Source organism: Stegastes partitus, unplaced genomic scaffold (genome assembly GCF_000690725.1).
Source record: "Stegastes partitus isolate 25-593 unplaced genomic scaffold, Stegastes_partitus-1.0.2 Scaffold228, whole genome shotgun sequence".
Taxonomy (NCBI): Eukaryota; Metazoa; Chordata; class Actinopteri; family Pomacentridae; genus Stegastes; species Stegastes partitus.
In genome coordinates this window covers 405610-427801 of record NW_007577959.1, presented here as the reverse complement: position 1 = coordinate 427801, position 22192 = coordinate 405610, and the positions used below count along the sequence as shown (strand labels likewise).

The 22192-nt window shown below is 41.4% G+C and overlaps 1 protein-coding gene across 2 annotated transcripts in view; it reads left to right on the top strand.

The window, feature by feature from the left end:
- The window catches only part of wwc3 (WWC family member 3), a 50648-nt gene that overhangs the window by 23937 nt on the left and 4519 nt on the right, over positions 1-22192 (top strand). For both annotated transcript variants that reach the window (XM_008281291.1, XM_008281290.1), the window contains 19 exons: positions 3102-3211; positions 3394-3594; positions 4078-4154; positions 6343-6422; positions 10280-10409; positions 11494-11643; positions 11819-11892; positions 14794-15042; positions 15667-15756; positions 16201-16772; positions 16844-16964; positions 17357-17437; positions 17545-17631; positions 18404-18599; positions 18707-18877; positions 20484-20611; positions 20715-20862; positions 21721-21885; positions 22023-22115. In XM_008281291.1, coding sequence (XP_008279513.1) covers positions 3102-3211; positions 3394-3594; positions 4078-4154; positions 6343-6422; positions 10280-10409; positions 11494-11643; positions 11819-11892; positions 14794-15042; positions 15667-15756; positions 16201-16772; positions 16844-16964; positions 17357-17437; positions 17545-17631; positions 18404-18599; positions 18707-18877; positions 20484-20611; positions 20715-20862; positions 21721-21885; positions 22023-22115 — 2923 coding nt within the window. The remainder of the gene's footprint in view (positions 1-3101; positions 3212-3393; positions 3595-4077; positions 4155-6342; positions 6423-10279; positions 10410-11493; positions 11644-11818; positions 11893-14793; positions 15043-15666; positions 15757-16200; positions 16773-16843; positions 16965-17356; positions 17438-17544; positions 17632-18403; positions 18600-18706; positions 18878-20483; positions 20612-20714; positions 20863-21720; positions 21886-22022; positions 22116-22192) is intronic.

Sequence of the window (22192 nt, the reverse complement as noted above, 5' to 3'; positions counted from 1 at the left end):
TTATGTTTTACATCGATTTAATTGATAGACATTTTTGACAAGTTTTGTTCTACAGTGTCGATAAACAATTACTTGTGACGTCTAACTAATCAAGTAGTGCTCTGGGCAGGCAGAGAGTTGTGACTAGAGATGGAGAGGGCTGCTTCAGAGCATAGAAGGGTGTTTTTACATTTATTTAATTAAGAATTGGTTAAAAAAAATAAAAAAATCCTGATCCTGATAACCAGAAAAATGCTGAATATTGGCTCCAATAATTGGCCAGACCAGGTGTCAAAAGCTAAAAAATGTTGGGAACTACTTCGTTAGTCAGCTTAACAGAATGAGCAAGTGTGTTGATAATTGCTGAAGTAATTTTCTAAGCAAAAATGTCATGTTTTCTGACTTCTGCCTCTCTAGTCGGAGGTTTGACGGTTAGAACTGTTTGCCAGTTAGTATTTATATGTGCAGCCCCCACAGTTGTATATTTGCACTCATGTAATCTAATAATTATGTTTGCAACTATTTGAGAGTTAGTATTTGAGTGACAGAATTCAGTAAGTTTCTTCGCATTACTGTATAAGAATTAAACAATAACATTGACTTAACATTCTGCAGTTCGTCACATGCAAAGCTGCACATAAGTAATCCAGGCTGTAGAATTTCCCAAAAATGTGTGAAATGCACTGAGAGTTTATTGAATTTGAGGCGTTGAAGGTTTCTGACAAGCCCGTGTGATTCATCATCAAGGAGGATTCAGAACAGCTCCAAGATGTTTGTATTGGAAAATCTTTCAGGCGTTGTTAGTGCACCAATTTGTGAAAGGCTTATTTGAGAGACGAGGAGTAATTCTGTGTTTTCTTCTAATTTGAATCATCAGCATGTGTCTCAGCGCTGCTGGCGTTTGGCATGAAAACCCGTTTCTTTTTGCAAAAAAAAAAAAGTAGGGAAGATCTTGTGAAGTGAGTTTGTCCTGAGTGTGTGCAAAGGGGAGCGCTGCAGCGTCTGTCTCCTGAGGAATGTGGTGCAGAATGTCTCAGCGACTCTCTCGGGGCCGTCCCCTCATTGTATGCATACCTCGCCAGGATCATGCCTCGTGCACCGTCTGCATTGTGAGCATACTGTGGTGGAAGGGGTCACTGTTGCTGGACCCCCTTTTGTCTGTGCTGATTGATGGTAATCAGTTTCTGTATGTGCTGCTGTCATCGGACTCACTGGTTCGCAGCTCGCTGATATGTGTTGGGTTAGTACAGATAGTCATGTATCAGCCTGATGTCATTAGCTCTGCCCTGTCGTAGTCACTGTTGCAGCATGTCGCAGGGTGTGCTGATGGGCGCGCTTCCATGCACTCGGTTTAATAAATACTTACACCTCCACGCAGTCTTGTTTGTGAGCATGTAATCTCTGCAAATTCAAGCTTTAGAAAGAACAAGTAGTTTAACTGAACTCGCTGTAATGAAGCCTAATGTAATATTTCACTAAATTTCAGTTGAAAGAATCTGCATTTGTGTTTTTATCTAATACAAATCGAGTTATACTTGTAGAATTTCAGATTTTACACACAATAATTTGTCTAAAATGTGTCAGGGAAGAAGTGTCCTGTTATATCTGCTGTTTGTTACACTCTCAAGTCACTTGTGTATTTATCAAAGCAGCATATTTGTGTGACTGAAACTAAAGGGTTTGTTTGTTGGAAGCAAGCGGAGAGAAATAATTACATGAAAGTTGACGTTGAGAAAAAAAGGTGTTTAAGAACAAGATTCTTTTCTAATTTACAATTTAATACATTTAAAAATATGATTTAAAAGTAGCTTAGTTACCCTTTTAGAAGGATTAATGTAGCTGCTTTTTATCTAACCAGAACTGGATTTGACTGCTGCCTAATTATGACCCAAATAACCCAAATAAACAGGATGTTGGTTACGAAAAGTGAAGAATTTCAATGACAAGAAATGGCTATGGGGAAAAAGGAAGTGAATTTAGCATCAGCATTTGTCAAGGCTAGCTGCTGTTATTTTTAGTTTTAGTTTGACTTGGATTTGGCTCACTTGCTTTGGCTGTGCAGTTGAGTGTTTGGTTTTTGGCTGTGTTTTAGTGCTGTTTTAATGTTAAAATACCATTTAAAAAATACATTTTCAAAATATGTCAAACTCTGGTCTTAAATAAATTTTAAATGTGTTGTTCCTGCATTTTGACTATGTAAGACAGGTGTAGCCAGCAAGTTATGAGGTTCTTTTGACGTTTGTGTGTGAAATGTCCTGTGGAAGTCTCTAGGCATGAATTCACAGTTTAATAAGTTGACAAACCTTCAAAACTAGCAACAGTTTGGTCACCTGAGCACCTGAATTGATCTGTTCCTACCTTGAGGAGCAAATTTGAAATCCTGTAAATCTCACAAATACTGAAAGAATAGTTTTAAGTTGTAAGTGCTGCGTTTGCATAATGAATATTCAGTTTACTCTCTTTGGCTGATGTTTCATCATTTTGTTGTTTCTATAACAATGAAATCCTGGATTGTCATCGCTGTATTTTTTTCCACTATGAAACAAATGCTGTGTGACCACAAAGTTAGAATGAAACAAGTTTGCATAATTGCTAACAACAGGGTTTTCTTAACAATAATAATAATAATAATAATAATAATAATAGTGGAATACAAGTCTGGCGTTACATCAAGAGGCAGTGCTATAACTGCAGCACATGTAACGGGCTCTGCATGTACTTTTGCTACTGGGGGTCGTGATGCTGGAGAAGAGAATATTCTTGCCATTTTATTTATATAATTTATGAGGCAGAGCATTTAATTGTAAAATTTCATGATGTGGAGGACATAAAACAAAAATTCTGTGGGCTGGATGTTAAATTGTATTCCTAGAATAACTCAATACAATTTCACAGAGGGGAAACCGATTCAACTGATTATGGTGTTTGTCATTGATTATCAGTATTATGTCAGAAGCATTTAATTTAATGGATGAAATGATCTACTTTTAATCCTTGTAAGAAAAAGTCCAGGATATGGAAAATCTTAACAGTTGAGGTATTATCTCTGAAGCTGTTATGAAAGTGTAGATGACTGTTTCGTGGTGTGACTGTTACACTGAATTATTTTCGAATATTTTCAGGATCACAAAACCGCTGACGTTTGCCGACTGTGTTGGAGATGAACTTCCTCTCGGGTGGGAGGAAGTTTATGACCAGCAAGTGGGAGTTTACTACATCGACCACATTAACAGTGAGTACATCCCATGGCCTTTGTGTCCACGCTGTGAAATTTACTCTGAATTGAGTATAAATCATATTACAAATACTGGATTTTACTTTTTCCTCAAGATTGGATGGCCCCTGAATATCAATACAGTGTAGAGAGGATTTGTGTCTTGACTATTTGACACTTTTGCCTTGTCCTTTTGGCAGAGACCACCCAGATTGAGAACCCGCGGACTCAATGGCGGCAGGAGCAGGAGCGTATGCTGAAGGAGTACCTTGTCGTGGCCCAGGAGGCCCTCAAAGCCAAGAAGGAGATGTACCTGGTCAAGCAGCAGCGACTGGAGCTGGCTCAGCAGGAGATGTTGCTCTTCCATGAGCTCTCTGAGGACAATCGCTCCATCACAAGCAGTAAGGCCCACTAGTATCCAGCTCACGGCCCCTACAGATCTCTAGCTCACTTCATTGATTGAGAATGTGTGCACAACCCTGTGTTTTATCATAAAAAATCATGTATACGAGCATAGATTGGCAAAGAGAATGAAAGGATGAGAAAAGTGTGAACCTGAAGGCTCCATGAGAACAAAAACTCTGACCTTGGCTGACCTAATTATCTGGCCTGGACATGCTATATTGCTGATGTCCCTTCATGAACTGGTGGGGGGATGCAGAGCTATAGAAAATCTTCCAAATTCTCATTCCTTGTTCACCCCACCCTCCCTTTTAACCACCTCCACCCAGTTCACCCTCTGACTCCAGCCAGCTGTCACACACAAAGGCTGGGAGACGACACCGGATCCCCCATCATCTCTTACCATCACGAGTTAACCTTAAAATCATCACTATTGACTCACTGACGATCCCCTGTGTTGTCTTGTCATTGTGTGTCCACAGCGCTCTCCGGCTCGTCCTCAAACGCGAAATACGACCCTGACCAAATCAAAGTGGAAATAGCCTGTAGACGAGAGCGGGTAAGTCATTATCGGAGGAGAACAATGGGCTGCAGTGAGGGGCCCTTTTTGGGCAGAGATGGGGGCTGGGGTGTGGCCCCTACAGGATACTGTGGCTCTGGCCCGGGGCCTCAAGAGGATGAGGATGAGATCATCATCAAAGGGTCAGGCAGAGGCTAGGTCCCTGACTCACAGGGCCAAGTAGGACATTTCTCTGAGATCAGTCATATGTGTGAGGGTGGATCGGGGACATTTTAACCTGAAGTTGTACTGAAAAGATGAGTAAGACATAATTGTAATGTTACTATAGAAATCTGTCGTCTGGAACAAACCTACAACAACTCGAGACAAACTGAGGTTGTACTGAAACAGCAGACAACACCCAATAATCAACGCTGGTCATTTAGGCAGTCAAAATATACTGCTCATCATTTTTAATTTTATTAACGTATCATCTTTATTAACTGTAAGGGTTGGCTAAAATCCATATGTTGACATGTGTTGTATTTGCTAAAATTCTTTAAAAACTCTGAAAATCCTGTAGCTTTTCATTTAGCGCCACCATCAGGTCAAATTCAAATTATAACATCAGCCTTATGTTGAGTGCTAGCATTTATACCTTCACATTATACCTGCTTAGCACTAGAGCGGCAACAATAAATTGATTAGTTGGCAGCTGTTTAATGAATCACCAACTATTTTGACAATCGATAAATCAGTTTAAGTAGTTTTATTACCTTTGGATCAAGGCAAATGCAACATTGTGTGTAAGATTATCAAATGCATTTTGACAGCAAAATAATTGCAACGGGTATGTAAACTATTTATTTTGGAATATTTTGTTAGAATTATTATTTTAGATGGACAAAAGTCTTCACTTTTTAACTGACTTCAAACACCCACTGCTCTACATCCACACTTATAAATGTTGATTTTTAAAACACATAACTACTGATCCATTTATAGCTTGCGTCCAGACTACTCCGACTCTAAGACTTGTAGAAATGCTGCTGACCATGTTTTTAAAACTGCAGGGTTGTGTTTTAGTCAGGACTGGCAGAAACAGAAGCTGTTGTAATTGATGACGCAGACACTCATTTTGCTTTCTGATTGTGCCTTAAGTGTCAGTACATATCGTTCCCTGATTCGTCACATTCATATCACATGACCATTTTCTGGAAGGAAACAAAGTCATTAGCCTTGACTGGCGACGGGTAATTCAGCATAGATAATCCAGAGTATTGTCCTTGTCGTCTATACTAGCAGCTGTTGTGCAGTTAAGGAAATCTCTGATGTTGCTTTCTGCCATTGCTGCACTTCCTCTGCAGTATTTTCTTCAACCAAGAAGTCAGTCTCTTGCTTCATATTTATACCAACACCCACATGCCCAGTGTACCTGAGTGGTCATGTGAGATGGGTTTTCAGGTGTGTTTATATGCACAGAAATTATTTCTGAAATGGAGCTAAAACGCTTGTCTGCACAGATTTTATTTATTTTTTATTTTTTTAATGTTGTGAAACAAATATATAGGAGTGTTGGTTTTGGGGCAGTTTCTTTCTGAAAAGATTTTATTCATGTGTGTGACTCAGGAGCTTCATCTGTTTTAATTTGGGTTTGTCACTTTAGATATTTTTGCTCCAAAATATAGGTTGGGAATGGACGAGATTAAAAAAAAAAAATCAAAAGTTAGATTTAGATTTAGTATTCATTCAGTGTAGCTCAAGCTTCCCAAAACACCTGGTTGTATATTTTCCTCTTATGGCACTCCATAGCGTATTTTAGAAAATGTTTAGAAAATGTTCATCTCTGTCAAACTCCACTTTGTCACACAGAATTTCTGCTAAACCTTAATTGTCTCTCAGCTGATGCTAAGATAAAGCTAATGATAAACTGGACTTACCTTTTATATTGGTATATTACAACGCTGAACTGTTCTATTTTATTTTATTGTAATACTCAAAAAGTGTTTAAAACGGTCACATTTCACCATCGTGGTTTTTTTTTTTTTTTTTGCATCAGTAACAGATAACTTTTTCAGGAGAGAACGCCTCAGTGTGTGATCCAGTGTGTGTCGATGTGTGCCTCTGTATAAACAGAGCTGAGCATTCCTGTATGTGAATAGTCATGACTAAGCAGTTATAGCCGGCGGTGGTGGTGAGAGAAGCCCATTGTGCGCCATGGTAACCCGGTGCTCGCTTGTGTCCGCAGCTCTCCAGACTGAAGCAGGAGCTGGCCCAGGTGAAGCAGGAGCTGCAGTATAAGGAAATGGGAGTGGAGACCCTGCAGGAGTGAGTGTTCCTCTGCCTCTGTGTGTCCCAGGCCCACCCTTCCTCCCATGGCCACCCTTCTCCTTCCTACAACACTCAGCCCCGCTGCTCCCCCACCCAGCGGCCTTTTCCCTTTTCATATTCCCTCTCACCCTCTACGCCTGTTCACCTTAAACTGTCTTTTCTTTTCCCTCTGTTGCATGTTAATGTAGCACGTATGCTTTAAAAAATCCCTTTAAAATATTTGAGTCCTTTTTAAAACAGTTCCCACAGCTCAAAAGCATAATTTTTAAATTATGTTATTACACATGACTTTACATTAGACATGAGTTTACCAAGCAGAAAATTATTGAACTGTCAATGATTTGGAGCAGAAAGCCTCTTGACCCACATTATTGAAACTGAGAATATTGAAGAAAAAGTATATACTTTCCACCTGTTATTTTAGAGAAAATTCTTTGTAATCTTTAGTAACTTTTCTTTAGTTTTTGTTGCTTTTCTGACACATACATATGGCGTCTTTCTGTGCTGGGAACATTTCTGAGCAGTTCCAAATTTCATGTTAGAAATAGAAGCTCCACCTCTCTGTGGGGGAAAAAAAGAGAGTGCTTGAGAAAAGGCAAATGGAGGGAGTTTTTGATGGAAAAGGGGACTCCACCTCAGGAAGAGGATGCACCAGTGGAGTGCAGGGAGCCAAGGCTCAGCCTGGAGAGGAAGTTGTTCCATGGAGAGGGGAGGAGGAGGAGGAGGTGTGGGCTCGAAAGCAGTTTTCAAAAACACAGAGATATCTGGCAGCAAATTCCTCTGCACTTCCTGAGTCCTGGCAAAGAGTCCCTTATCTCTTAGATAATACACAACTCAAGTGATTCCCAGAATAGCCAGGAGAATACACAGCTTGCAGAAAACATGGACGCATCCTCCTCTTGAGTTTTTCTGTGTGTATACGTGCTCGTATGCGTGTTTGTGCCTTTTGTTTGTCTGCGTATGTGTGTGTGCGCGTCCTATTGTTCCCTCTGGGTTGGTTTTTGCCCAGTAGGGCTGAGGCCAGGAGAGGACCCTACGGCTGTTGTTTTTTCTCCAATCTCAGCTGTTGTCAGCAATATAGCTAATTGTTCTCCACGCCATGTCGCATCAGATAAAGCAAACAAACAGTTTCTGGTGTAGAACCCCCCTCCCTGTTGTCGTCACTGCTCAACCTAAAGAATTCAGGAGTCAGAGTCAAAAGTTTTGTACGCAAGTATCTCTTGTACTCATCTGTGCTCCACCTTATCTTGACAAAGTTCTCAAATTTTGAGACACTACACATGTTTTCACTGATCTGTTTCTGTAGCCAACATCCCAACTGGTAGTTTTAAGAAATTAACTGACTGAACATATATGCTGCTTTGTAATACACAGGATGGGGGCCAGGGGTTTGGTGGCACAGAGGGTTGGGTGGGTAGGGTTTTTTTTTTTTTTCGCTAAGCATATAAACTTATAAACTCGCAGGCCCTGCCAGTGGGGTGGGGGGAACAAAGCAGGGCTTGTTTGGGGAGGAAGAGGCAGGGTCGGGTGGATGAACAGTACCTGCTGTTGAAGGAGAGTGAGGGAAGCAGGCTGTGGTGAGGGGAGGCCACGTGCCAGGCCCACTGATGGAGGAGGCACCGTGCCGTGCTCCTCCAGCTCCCAACCAACCAGCCAACCCCCCCATGAACACACTGAAGAACGCAACACGATTAACTGGGCATAGAACAAAGCAGTCTGCACATTAGTTTAAATGAATTATGATGTATGGGGGGGAGGGGTTTGTTGTTGTTTTTATGTTTTTTTTTCTCCAAAATTTCATAATCAGTCCTCATTTTAATCATGTGGCATCTGAATTCTTGAATTTTTCTCGTAAACAGCTGGTCAGATTTCACCTGTTTAATCCGGTAGAGCCTGAACAAAACAGAAATCATCAATTACATGGGTTTGTCACATGCAGTGTCAGTATTTCATAACTGGCCACAATTTTTTTTAAAAAACACTTGATTCATTGATGACTCTTACCTCCTACACAAAAATACTTTAGATATTCATTGGGTGATTTTGTTGTCTTTTTTTTACCCCTGACCTGTCATCAGATATAAAACACCACCCTGTTGCCAAGAAGTGAAACTCCTTGATTCTACTGGATTCCTATGTGTGTGTAGTTTAATAATGTTGCTGTAAGAAATACTTAGATTGTAAATTCATTTCAGTCAACTGCTTACTAACCGCTTATAACATTTTTCATCAGCGCTCATATACATTTTTTCCCAAACATTTTTATCTTCACCACAATATTGATAACAACATAATGTTAAAGCACATTCATAAATGCGCAAAGAAACTGCAGCACATGACTGTGCTAAGTTTTAATATCAACTTCTATGGAACTCCAGAACTGCTAAAATATTAGTAAAAGGTTATCAAACAAGTCAGAGATAGAACAGTGCACTAGTTAACAATATATTTATGATTAGTTAAACAATAAAAAGGGTCGCCATTTGATTGTTAGCATCTCTTGTGATACAAAATGTAAGTATAAAGCTTTACTTTTTTCCCCGTTATTAAAATAGCAAATAAGGATTGTTGACAATAGGCTAGTTAGCATACTTATGTGTTAGATTTACTGTCTTTTCTGCTCCCACTGCTTCTTTTCAACTGCCCTGTGCAAGAACACAAACTTGCACGTGCAGAAACGTGCAAAGGACACGCTGAAGTTGTGTTCTTTGACTTGGGCCAAGCCACTTTGTTTGTTTTCAACTCCGATTTGTTTTTTCAGTATTCGCACAGAATGGACAACAAGTGCACTGTGAAGTGATAGTAACAGAATAAAAAGTGTATTAGATGAGAATCACATACTCCACCTTGAATAGATGGATTCGGTTTTACTACATTTTATCAGTTTGGTGGCTCTGTGTATAGACCTTAGTCTCCAGTGGCCAAACCCATGTCCACAGTACTGTGTCTGTGCTGCAGAAGGGACCAACAACTAAACCAGTCACACTTGATATGGGCCAAGCTAAACCCAGGATGCAGTGACAATGTCTTTAGAAAACACTGGACATGGGACACATGGAAACATGGGACACAGATGTAAAGTGACAAAGTGTATGGATATCTGTAATATAATACATTTACAGTTCTATAGATAGACTTATTTAACTGTACAGCAGAAGGAGTTTGGTAGCAGGGAGTTGTTCAATAGTTGACAAATCTGTTTTATACACAGTATCTCCAGATGAAGTTTTTTTTCCCCTTTTGAATGTCAGTTTTACCAAATACCTGCACTTTTTTTTATGACTAAAGTACTTAAATTACAAGCAAATCCTCTGAGACGAAAGCAGTACCAGCCTGGTTTGAATATATGTACATGAGGTCCTAGTTCTGTGTTGTCTCTGTGATCATATGCATGGGTCTTCTACTGTATGTGCATCACTGCATCTGCCACGGGGGAATTGTTTGGCAGAACTCAAGAATTCAAGTGCTTGCATTAAAACGGCTGATTTACCAAGCAAACCAAGCATGCCAGCCTTATTGCATGATCCAAATCTTTAACAAAACTTGACATTTTTAGCTGGTAGCTTGCTGAACAGAGGTTGGTCAGAGATTTCGAAAAGGGAAACACATGGATAGTGGTGGATGAGAATGTCTTGTGAAATACATGGAGGAAAGGCCAGGCTGATACCTGTAGTTTACATTCGCTGAGTCAGACTATATTGATTCCAAAAACCCCATATTTTTACATTTTATGTATTGTTTATCTTGGAGCCTGTAGATTCCAGTTTCTAAAGGGATGAGCTCCATTCTACTTTGTCACATAACGGAGCAGCCATGTTGATGTATTTTTTTTTATTATTTGTTTTGTTGTACAGGATTGACAGGAAGATGTCCTGCAGTCAGACAAACTACAAGCTGGATGAGGCTCAAGCCATCTTCAACGAGCTGCGCAGCATCAAGAAGGCCATCAGCACAGGCGAGAAGGAGAGGCAGGACCTCATCCAGGTATCAGTCACATTTTTTTTTTCTTATAAAGATCATGTCTACTTCTTGCCATCAGACATCCCCTTCTGATACAGCTGTATTTGTTGGCATATTGGATGCTGACCTCTAGTGTCTGTTAACCTTTACTGTTCTGCAGCTTCTCCTCATTGTCTTTTTATAAAACACATTTCCAGACATGTGAATCACCAACCACGTCTACCAATTTTGTCAGCAACACCAAATATACAGTGTATTAATAAGTAGTGAATAGTCAAGTGGTAACAAGACGGTGATTCAGTCCGATTTTCTGGCCACGTTTGCTGAGGCATTTCCTGGCAGTGTCACAATCTTTCTGATCACATAGTGGAGGCAGAGGATTTTAGATGTTACAATATTTTGAAGAAGAGATGCAGGAATATTTCATATCTGAAACCTCCTGTTGGCAGTCCACTTTGCATTTTTGGTTGTTTTTATCACAGGAAATTTCCTTCTGAGGTATTGTCAACTCCTGCTGTAGTATTTTTGAAACACATCTGTTTTATTAACCCTTTGAACCCTAAGATGTTTCTGGGCTTTTTTTATTTTATTTTTTTGCTCATGTAGGCTCATTTTTCACTTCAATATAAAATCCCTCTGTGGAAAAAGCACAAACATGGCTAAAAGTAAATCAACATGCACAATTTTTTTCCAAGTGCCCACAGGTGTTACCAGTACTCTAGGGGAAAGTGGAGGCACTATGTATTATAGATATTTATGACATTACATTTTTAATTTGTTTCCATGCATCTGCTATGCTCTTTGACAGCCTGCAGTTTAGCCAAGCAGTCCCTTCATTTTTGAATCAGTCGTGACTTCTCAGTTCTCAATTTTTTTGTTTTCTTACAAGATCTGGCACTATTCTTGGTGATTATTTTAAAGGAGATGTAGAATAAAGTTTATTTTATGAAGTATCACAATTTTAACCCTAGATTAAAGGTGAATTGTCTCATCAGAACTGCACATCACACATGAATTTTCTGCTACTTTTTTTTTTTTTTTTTAAAGTTATCTGCAGGTTTTGGGGTTCAGCTGGGTTAATGTTCTGTTTGGTTGTTTTATCTCACAGAGCCTGGCGAAGCTGACAGTTAACTTCCAAAGCAGCTTGTCAATCAGCGACTCAGCCAGCGAGGTGGTGAATAGCACTGGAACCGTGGGTGATTCGTGCCATCTGCAGCAGTACTGTGACACTGGCTGTCAGACTGACATCATGGGAGAGGTAGGAGGAACTGCTACTCCTCCCTGCCTGCACCTAAAGTTATGATCAGCACCTCCACTGATGACTAAATCAACTTATTTATACCACATGAAGCTTCCCATACATCTATAAATCTGAAATGACTAATCTGATCATTCCTGTAATCCATGCATGTAATGTTTTACTTCATCTTTAGTATGGTCCACAAGATTCCTCGCATCTGGTGGACAAAGTGAAACTCAACTGGCAGTACGAGGAAGCCAAGAAAAAGTAAGTGTGTCTGGCTGTTTGTTGTTTGTCAGTCGTAGTAGTATGACACACTGGCATGCAGCAGTGACTCACGGGCCCCGTCAGCCCCGTCAGCCCCCTCTCCCTGTGCGTCGTCCAGTGGGAGGATGTGTTATGAATAGTATTTGCGCCCGGTGGCCGTGGCTGCTGAGCGATGTCTGGCCAGCAGAATGAGCTGGGTGGTCACATTCTTGCCTGGCCACGCTGCTGCTGACTGTGTGCTGCCTTTGTGTGCGCAGCCAGAGAGAGGACTGCCCACCGCCTGCCTCAACACACACCCTGCTCCTCCACAAGGTGGTTTAATATACACACTGTTCGGTTAAATATATCCCAGCTCACCCTATAGTGCATACTAAATTATACGTTGGCAAAATCAACACTGGATGGAGGCTGAAATTCCTTTGCTTTTGAAAGAGGGTGCCTATGAATTCAGCACAGGTATGTCATTAGGGTGTGTGTTATCTAATGATTGATACATTCCTGGTCAGACAGAGTCTCTCGCAGCCATAAGGAGCTGCAGTGTGCAACAGTGTTATTACACTGGCTCCATGCACACTTCTTTACAAGATTCATGTTGCTGTGGTGACCCAGCAACTGCAATGCCAACCATGACATCAGGGAGGTTCGGAGGGAGGGAAAGGGAGAAAGAAGGGAGACCTGTGGAAACTTGCATGCTCTGTCACTGAGTCACTCTGTCTGAAATCCAACACACATAAACACAGTTATTTCATCTGAGCTGAGAACTTACTCTCTGAGATCCCATTTAACTCTGAATAAACATCTGAGCGATGTACACCTGTAAGACCACTGGCTGATGCAGCAGGTAGTTCAGGCAGAAATTACTGCACTGAATGCTGTCATTATAGTCGCGGCATGAAGTGTCTGCTGGGCTCAAATATGTGATCTTATGTGGGGATGATTGTCCAGTGTTGCCATAAACACATGTGCAGAGTACACAGAAGCTGTAAGTTTTGCTGCAGGGAGCATTAATTCAATAACCTCTCTTGCAATATTAATATGGAGTCCATCCAGATGGCGGCTTTCTCCAAGGAGAAAATGCAAAGTCAACAGAACTGTTTAGAAGCTAGTTCTAAATATTTCTTTATGCTAGTGCACAGCTTTATCTGAACCCAAAGGAATATTTAAACATTGTTAAATATATTTGCTTTCTGGCAGAAAGTTATATGACAGGGCTGGTGGCTACTGTCATGTTTACACTTTTTGTATATGTAATACAAACATTAGAGGTGTCATTGGCAGAATTTAATCATTTTTGGACAGAGGCAGGTTGTCTGTGTTCCTCAATATCATGTGCTTAGCTAAGCTAACTGCCTGCAGGTTGTAGCTTAATATTTGTTGTGCTTAAGTTAGAGTATCAAATAACCAAATAAGCTTATTTTGATTCAGAACTGCAATGATTAATTTGCCAATTCATTAGATGTCAACTATTAAATTAATCGCCAACTATTTTTAAATTGATTAATTGGCTTAAGCATTATTTTAAGAAATAAAAAGTCAAAATTCTTTGATTTTGGCTACCTAAATGTGAATATATTCTATTTCTTTGCTGTTTCTATGACAGTAAACTGAATATTTTTGGGCTGTTGACAAAACAAGACATTTGAGGACGTCATGAAACACATATTCATCATTTAATGACATTTTACAGACCAAACAGCTAGTTGAATAATTGAGAAAATTATCATCAACACTAAAAATATTCAAGCTGACCACAAGTTATGATTCAGCTGTTTGTTGTAATGCACACAGCATACCAATGACATTCTTTATGTTTGAGAAGTTTGTACAGTTATATTGCACCTCCTTATGTTATGATACAAAACTTGTAGGATCTATATATTATTTGAAAGGAAAATGTTATCTTTTCAATGTAAATTTATGACTGTTGTTATATTTGAACAACAGCTCGTGCCACTTGTGTTTCTGCATGTCTTCCAAAATGCTCAGATAGTTGTCCCAAACTGCTACAGTTGTCTGTACTGTTTTATGGGGAGAAAATAATTTTTAGTGCAGTAAATAAATACAGTCTATGACCAGTTCAGACTTATGCCGAGTATTCCCAACTAGTTTACTCGCTGTCTGGTGGACTTGCAATATTTGGCAACACAATGTCACAATATTATGACAACTTACAGCGTGATTGCCAAATGTAATCAGGGGTTTTCCTGGCTCAGAGCGGGACTTTGTGGAGAGACTATGCACAGCGGTACACATGATCTGTCCACGGAGGGTAAAGGAAATTAATCTGTTACCTTTTTGACAGAAATCTATGCATTTTTTTTCTTATTTCTGAGCATTTGATAAGAATGTCTGTCATGCTGCAGTAAACGAAACCCCAATTACCATTAACATTTTATCATTTTGGCATGGGTGAGTTTCCTTTCGGCGCTGGCTAAAATCCCCTTTTTCCTCTCTGCAGGAAAAACCCTGGTGATATAAATGTTAACAATTACAGCAGTTTATTATGGCACTTTAATTTCAGCATATCCACAATCAGTGTGTTTATGTCAGATACTCGATGACAGTAAATCCCAAAGTCCCTGATCTGAGCTGAGAGAGCAGTATGTAAGAGAAGCAACAGGAATGAGTCTGTTTTTTTTTTGTTTTTTTCACTAATTCCTGATCATGGCATGTGAACTCCATGCTGTTTGTACTTCAGTGAAAGCCAGGCACATTTGGCTCCAGCAGAGTTTATGTAAACAAATGTTCACAACTAAACGGACACAGCACGTACCTGCCCACCTCTGACTATAAATTTGTCAGCTGTATCCATGTCAGCATACCAGGGCCAGGTATGAGGAGAGCATTAAAAATGTGCAAACAAGTTCTGCCTGTCATTAATCTTCCCTGCTGCTCTCTCAGGGTGCAGAGTATTCAGCACCAGCTAGCACAGCTGGACAGTGAGAGCTGGTCGGGACGGGCCGAGGCGGACCGCGACCGAGACTTCATGCAGCTCCTGCGTGAGAAGGAGGCCCTTCTGCAGGAGATCATCCTGGTCAGCAAGCAGCAGCACCCGACAGAGACGCTGCTGCAGCTGGAGGAGGAGCGTTCCCGGCTGGAGGAGGAGGTACAGAGGGCCCACAGCTCCCAGAGCCAAGGAGCCAATCAGAGGTGAGAATGATGATGGCCACCTCTCTTTTTCTTTACCGTATGGGAGCTTTTCATGCAAAGATAGTACAGGTGCAGAAGTCAAAGTGCCTAATCAACATCATACTACCATTAAACCCATATAATACATACTGTGTGTATCAGTAATTTAATAATATCATCACATTACATTAGTACAACATTCGTATAGTGTTTACTTTATGTAGTCATGAGTAGTATGGAGTTGAGTGTGTAAAGCCCAGCTGATCAAAGAAATGATCGCTCAACTGACTCTCTTTACATGTGAAATTGTATTGTGCGTTCACTCTCAGATTATCTGTTAGTCTTGCAGCTATGCTCTTGAAATTGGAGGAGAAATAAGGGCACCCTCATAGCCCAGTTTATCCCATAAGATGTAAACACAGCAGTCTCTGATATGGATCTGCTGGCTGCTGTATGATGCTACAGTAAAGTAGGAGCAGGATCTGATGTCTTGTGATACAGGATAATATGATAGTTTTGAATTTTAGGAATTCTGACCAGACATATTTCCCATAAATGTTACCCTTAAGTAAAGATCAAGACATGGTATGCTCATATAAGTTTGAACTGTGAGTTTCTCATGCATCAATGTATGGATACTGATAGGATCCTGCAGCAGGAGAAGAGGAACGTCCTGCTGAGACAGCTGGAGGAGGCAACACGCATCACCACCTACCTTCACTCCCAGCTGAAAAGGTGAAGCACACACTCATTCTTTATTTTAGAGTTTTTTTTTTAAGGAACGTTGATATGAACAAACATCACATAAACAAGAACCAAAACAACACAGAACAAAGGAAATTACAGCGTTATCTCTACAGCATTCACGATATCAATGATTCAAAGGTCTGTTAGCTCAATACCAGTCATACAAGGAGTTATTAAATGGCCCATTTCACAGATTGAATCTAGTAACGAAAGAAAAGTCTCTGCGGCAAAGCCAAAGCTACAACAAAGGCTCAGGTCTCACTCTCTTGCATGTTTATTAATTTAGAAAAAGAAACATTCATGAAACATGAGACAAGGCAGTCAAACATCTCAAAATATTGAGTCCACACACTATTCTGTAAAGATTTTAGTTGTTGTCCATTTGATGTCTGTGTCTTTTTTCTTACATGTTTTTCTCTCCTTTACCTCCAGCCTGTCAGCCAGTTCTCTGACGGTGTCGTCCAGCAGCAGTCGCGGCTCTCCTGCCTCCAGTCGAGGCTCCCTGGCGTCCAGCCGAGGCTCCCTGAGCTCCATCAGCTTCAGTGACATCTATGGTCTGCCCCAGTACGAGCGCCACGAGGGGGCCGGAGAGCCGCTTGACCCTCACCTCCGCTACCTGCTTCCCCCAGAGACCCTGTCCAGAGACTGCTCCATGTTCACTCCCGACCCCCTGAACCACAGCAAAACCAAACGCTCCCACGACACCCCACAGTCCCTGGCCTCCCTCTCCTCCCGCTCCTCTCTGTCCTCCCTGTCGCCGCCCAGCTCTCCCATGGACACTCCCTACCACTCTGCCCCTCAGGACTGTCCCCTCACCCAGATGACGGAGGAGTACATGGAGCAGGCGGGCCGAGGCCTGTTGGAGGGTCTGCGGGCTCAGTCACAAACCCTGTCGCACACCGCCATGTTGAGCAGCGAGGACACGGTCAGCCCCGCCGCTGTGCATCAACTGGACAACAAGGTTCACAGAGACGGAGGAGCTCAGGCGGCTTTCACTTCCACAGGCAAGTGAACAGGATCTTACCTTCCGCCCACGAGGTGATTGCTCATGAATTAACCGTGTTTTCCTCTGCAGGAGTGACTCTTAGAGGAAACAGTGCCAACAGAAGTGGCAGGAGAGCCAGGAGAGTCTCTGCAGGTGTTTCTGAAGATGCTCTGGCCACAGACAGCGGTGTATTCGAGGCCTGGGGCAGGAGGTGAGAGGAGGTCCACCCCCACCATAGTGGGGAAAAAAAACCATGAACATCAAGCTGTTGGCACCTCCTAGTGAAGGAAGAGAAGACTGCAACAGCCTAAATAAAAACCACTTTCAGCTTTTATTAGTTTTATGTCTATCACAAGGTGTCACTGTCTTCAAAAGAAACAAAGAATAACATCACAGTTTTTACATTTTATAAAATTCTACCTTTAAATCTTAACCATTATAAAATTAGGTACAAAAATTGCTTTTAATGGCTTCAAGAAATAAATGTGTTGGATATCATACTGTTTGAATTGCTTGACTATCTTCACGATTTTTCAAAAAGTTTGTGTCTAATAACAGAGGAAAGCTATTTGCTGATTGACTGTTTTATCGTTCCTCCAACAGGGCAGAGGAGTTCGATGAGATGTCATACATGAAAGAGTTGACATCTGTTAGCGAGCCCACCCAGATCCAACTGGGACTGCTGTGAGTAAACTGTTAGTGTAGAGACTGTATGTGGGTGGCAAGTTCATTCCTTGTTGGTATCTCACTATTAACGCTGTATTCTCTTTGTGGAACTTTGCTGTTTACAGGTGGGAGTCCAGTTCTCAGTCTCTGCGACTGCATCTGCTACAGCTCAAGAATTTAAATAGGTCAATTGTGAGAGATGGCTATAAAGTGTGAGTACTTTCAGCGATGATGATTACAGTAATACATTTGGAATGGTTTGTTTGCTTTTTTGCAGTTAAATGAAAAGACTGCTCTCATGTACATTAATCCGCCAAATAGCTAAAGTCAGCTCTGTTTCCTGGCCCTGGTAACAGGTGAAAAAAACATTGTTGCCAGATTTATTCAATTTGATATTTAACTTTTTGTAGCATTTTGGCAGTTTTCAGTGATTGAATGTTAGATTGTATCGAAAATAACTTGCCCCTCAGCTCTTGTAGCTGGTATGTGGGAGACTGACTGACTGGGATTGATGGGTTTTAAAAATACATAACAAGAAAATATTAACGTAGTTTGATTAAAAAGTTCCAGGACTGTTCCTGTTGTCCCTGCAGGGAGCAAGTCATAGTCATTCACATGTAACATGAACGAGCAGTAACTGTCATGAGTCAATAGAGGATGTGACACATTTTGTTCCATTTTTTTTTAAGGTACACTCTTAAAACTTTTTGATCACACCCCATATTTTTCAGACATCAGAGTCATAAAACAACCTCGAATTGAAACAAGAAATGGTAAAAACTGTAAAACCACACTTGATTTTTTACAGATTGAACTACCAAGATCCATGTGAATGAGTTACCTTGTGAGATGCTGATTGGCAAATCTTGCTACCGTTGGACAGAGCAGGGACACTGAATGCCTTCTGAGGACAAGTCACATGTTGTTCTTATCAACAAGCAGAAATCTGTGTAAATATTGTTCTATTCTTTTGTTGCCATACAGGTACGTGAAGGTGCACTTGATTCCACTGGACGCCGGCAGGGCCTGTGCGTTTTACTGTTGTACAGCGTTGGAGCCACAATGCCAGATGAGTTTCAATGAAGGCTTCCGCATTCCTGTCCCCGCAAACGCCCTGGCGGTGTGCGCTCTGCAGCTGTCTGTCTGCTCACTGGGACCTCAGGCTCAGGAGGAGCTACTGGTGGGTCTGAAAGCCTCAGCGGCAACAGCCTTACTGCTGGTGGACAGCTACAGCTGTTCGGGTTTTACTCATCTGCAATCTGAAATCGTGTGTGTGTGTTCCTGCAGGGCACTGCCCAGGTGAGCCTGGCTGAATGCGAGGGAAGTGCGGAGATGGTTTACCACTGGCTGCGAGTCCAGATGTTGGGTGGGGCAGAGTCACAGAGGCCTGAACAGAAGAGCCTCAGCCACCGCAGACACCACGATGGCCAGGATGAGGAGCAAAGGCCCAGAGCCATGGTAAACAGATAAGTACTTTATCAGTGAATGACAGCGTTTTAGGTAACAGCATGACAGAGACTGTTCAGATGACATTAGAAGAGAATTAAAAGATGTAGTTATTATGGAAGTGAGGCAGGACCTGGCATTAAAAAGAGAAAAGCCTTCGAATCAAACCCATCCACTTGTTGGAACATCACAAAAAAAAGGTGATCCTGTGTGACCAGAGTATGCAAAATGTGCAAACATAGTTTAACCATAGACTGTATAAAAGATGAACGTAGCAACTGGCCCTGAAAAATGAAGCCAACCCCGAAGTGTCAAAAACCTGCAATATCACTTCATCCACCAGTTGTTGGCTCTAAAAAGCCCTGGCTCCCATAGACTTGAATTGGAAAATAAGTGATCACAGATCACGAAATACTGCATTCCTACAGCTCAGGATTTTTTTTCTTATTAGTTTTCATAGTCAAATTCAGAGATCAGGTGGCCAATAGGAAAATAAAGCAACACTGAATTTTTTTTAAAAATCTACAAAATTTCGCGGGGCAAGGGGCGTGGCTGAATTGATTGACAGTCGGCAGCGACGATGCAGACGAAGCAAACAGAAGGCGGTAAATGTGGGCGGGCAGAGAGGGCCTGCCTCTCAATCCGTCTGACCAATCGCTGCTCCTATAGCTCCGCCTCCCTCCGACGATTTTTGCATCACTGGCTCCAAAAATCCAAGATGTCAACCAGGAAGCAGCAAAACCCTGGCTTCATTTTCTCAGTGCAGAAACCAACGAGTGACATCACGGTAGCTACGTCCATCTTTTATACAGTCTATGAGTTTAACCATCTGAAAAGAGGTTAACACCAAAATAGTCAGTACACTATGCCCATCAGCCACCACATTAAATCATGACAGGTGAAGTGATGCAGTGAATAACACTGATACTCCTATTACAATACATTGTACTGGGAAGCCTTGGGTTCTGGCATTTATGTGAACATAACTTTGACACGTATCACATTCTAGACCAAGAAGTGGTTCTAAATATAGTGCACATTTAAATGTATGTAGATATATTTTGTTTTAGGTGGCCCTCTTTTAAGGTGACTACTTTATTAATTTTGCCTTTATTTAATCAGAAAGTTCCTTTGGATAAATCCCTTTTTTTGTGGGAGACCTGGCTAACAAAGCACACCGTTATAAAATTACAAAAGATTACAATATGGAGCATGACAGCAGTTGGTATAGGACAAAAGTAAACCGCAATAGAACAACTGGGAAATGAAGATACATAAAACTAATTCTAGCTTAGGAGTTGCAATTACACTCTTCAGGTACATATCTTCTGATCAGAGCTTTGATGTTAAGCCTTATACAAAGGTTAAAAACATAAAATAAACATTCCTTTAAGCTATAAACCGTGCCAAGCTTTTCAGAGGAATTTGTCCTCGTGGTGTTGCTACGCGACTTTTAGCCAACAGTCTGCAGGTGTGCAGCTTGTGAGTAATTGACAGGAATGTGTCTCACAAGCCAAACAAGCCTTCACACAGCAGCTTCAGCAAACTGTCAGCAGAGGGAGGTGGAATGTTGACAGTGTCAAGACGATGTTTGAGAGTGTGCCGTGTGACCTTACAGGACACTGTATGCACTCTGCTGTCTCGCACCAACACCACCACCACCACTCACCTGGAAGAGCGGGATGCAGATCTGGAGCTGCAGAGGCTGGAGAAGAAGGATGAGCCGGGGGAGGTGGCATCAGAAAGGTGACGGTGTTTTCCATTCAGGTCAAATTTGCAATGTCATGTACAAAATGTTTCTTTTTGCCTCCAGCGAATGTACGAGTCACGACGAGGTTGTGTTTTGCAGGAGTTGGCAGGCAGAGTCGGTGGACAGTGGCTGCAGTAACAGCACAGCTTTTACAGCTCCCTGCTCAGAGGGCCTGTGTGCAGAGGGCATCTGCATCACCACCGTGGGGCGCTGTGGTCAGACAGCCAGCAAACTCTCCACTATAAAGGTAAAGTCTTGTGGTAGTGTGTTGATTTTCATTCTTGTGCAATGACAATCTGACATTAACGCTCTGATCCCTGAACAGTTTCTGGATGTTTTTCTTGCTCATGTCACATTTTTACTCACCGTGGCCTCGATTTTTATCAACAGTTCGGCATCTCTATGAAAACAGCACTAGAAGTAGAGAGAATGCAAATAAATGAGTCTACATGCTATCGATGTTTTATTACTTACCTTTTTACACCCGAGGCCTTTCTCACACTACTGTTCACATCAACTCTAAAAGACATTTCACTGTGCTGAATGTGTCACAACTTGCTCCAATGTGTGCCATTTTTGAACCATGCTTGATTATTTATTTGATAAAGTATGTTTAATTCTCCTTTTAATCTCTCTTATTTGTGTCCATACTTGTCTCTTCCTGGCTCTGTGTAGACAAAGCAATTCAGCAGAAAAGTCTGTTTTTAAAAAAAACATTTTCAACAGTCACGTCACTGTTTGTCGCACCTGAGCCATTAGTCTCTGCCTGGTTGCACTGAAGAGCACATGATTTTTATTTAAACTTTTTTAGATGGTGCAAACTGTTTATTTCTGGCCATTTTTTAAAACAAGATATGTAGAATAAAGTGATTTTGACAAAATATCACAATTTTACGCTTAGAATTTGGTTCATTTTTCCCAACAGAGCCTCACGTCATACATGAGTAGTTCAATGACTGTCAGAAAGTTAAAAATCTGTCAATTTTTCCTGTTTTTAAAGTTACTGGTTTTGACAAATGGTGTCATTTTGGTGATTGCATACCTTTCAAAACCGCTAGTGGATTTTGTTTCAGAGGATTACAGTGACTTTCATACACTGTTGCAGGTGGAAAAGGCCACCATGACAGAAGGCCTGTTCCCAGAGCCGGTGCGAATCCGGCCTAAAGAGAGGGGAGGCCGCTGGGGTCACGCCTCGCCATTCATGCGCGGCAGCACCATCGTTCGTTCGCAGACTTTCTCTCCTGGCGCTCGTAGTCAGTATGTCTGCAGGGTGAGTTTCTCCAAAAAAGGAAAATGAAAGATTTAAGACGGTTGTCGGCACTGATTGACATTTACGACTCAGCTGTTTAGCCCGCCCAGTGTGACTATCCGCTCTCCGTGACGTGACTGGTTTTACCTTTCTTTCAGTTGTATCGCAGTGACAGCGACAGCTCGACTTTACCAAAGAAATCACCTTTTGTCAGAAACACATTGGAAAGAAGAACATTGCGATATAAGCAGGTACCGTGTCATTGGTTTAATTTTTTTAAGCCCACGCATATCGGAATGTTTGTATTGTTTATCTGAGGTGTGTTTTT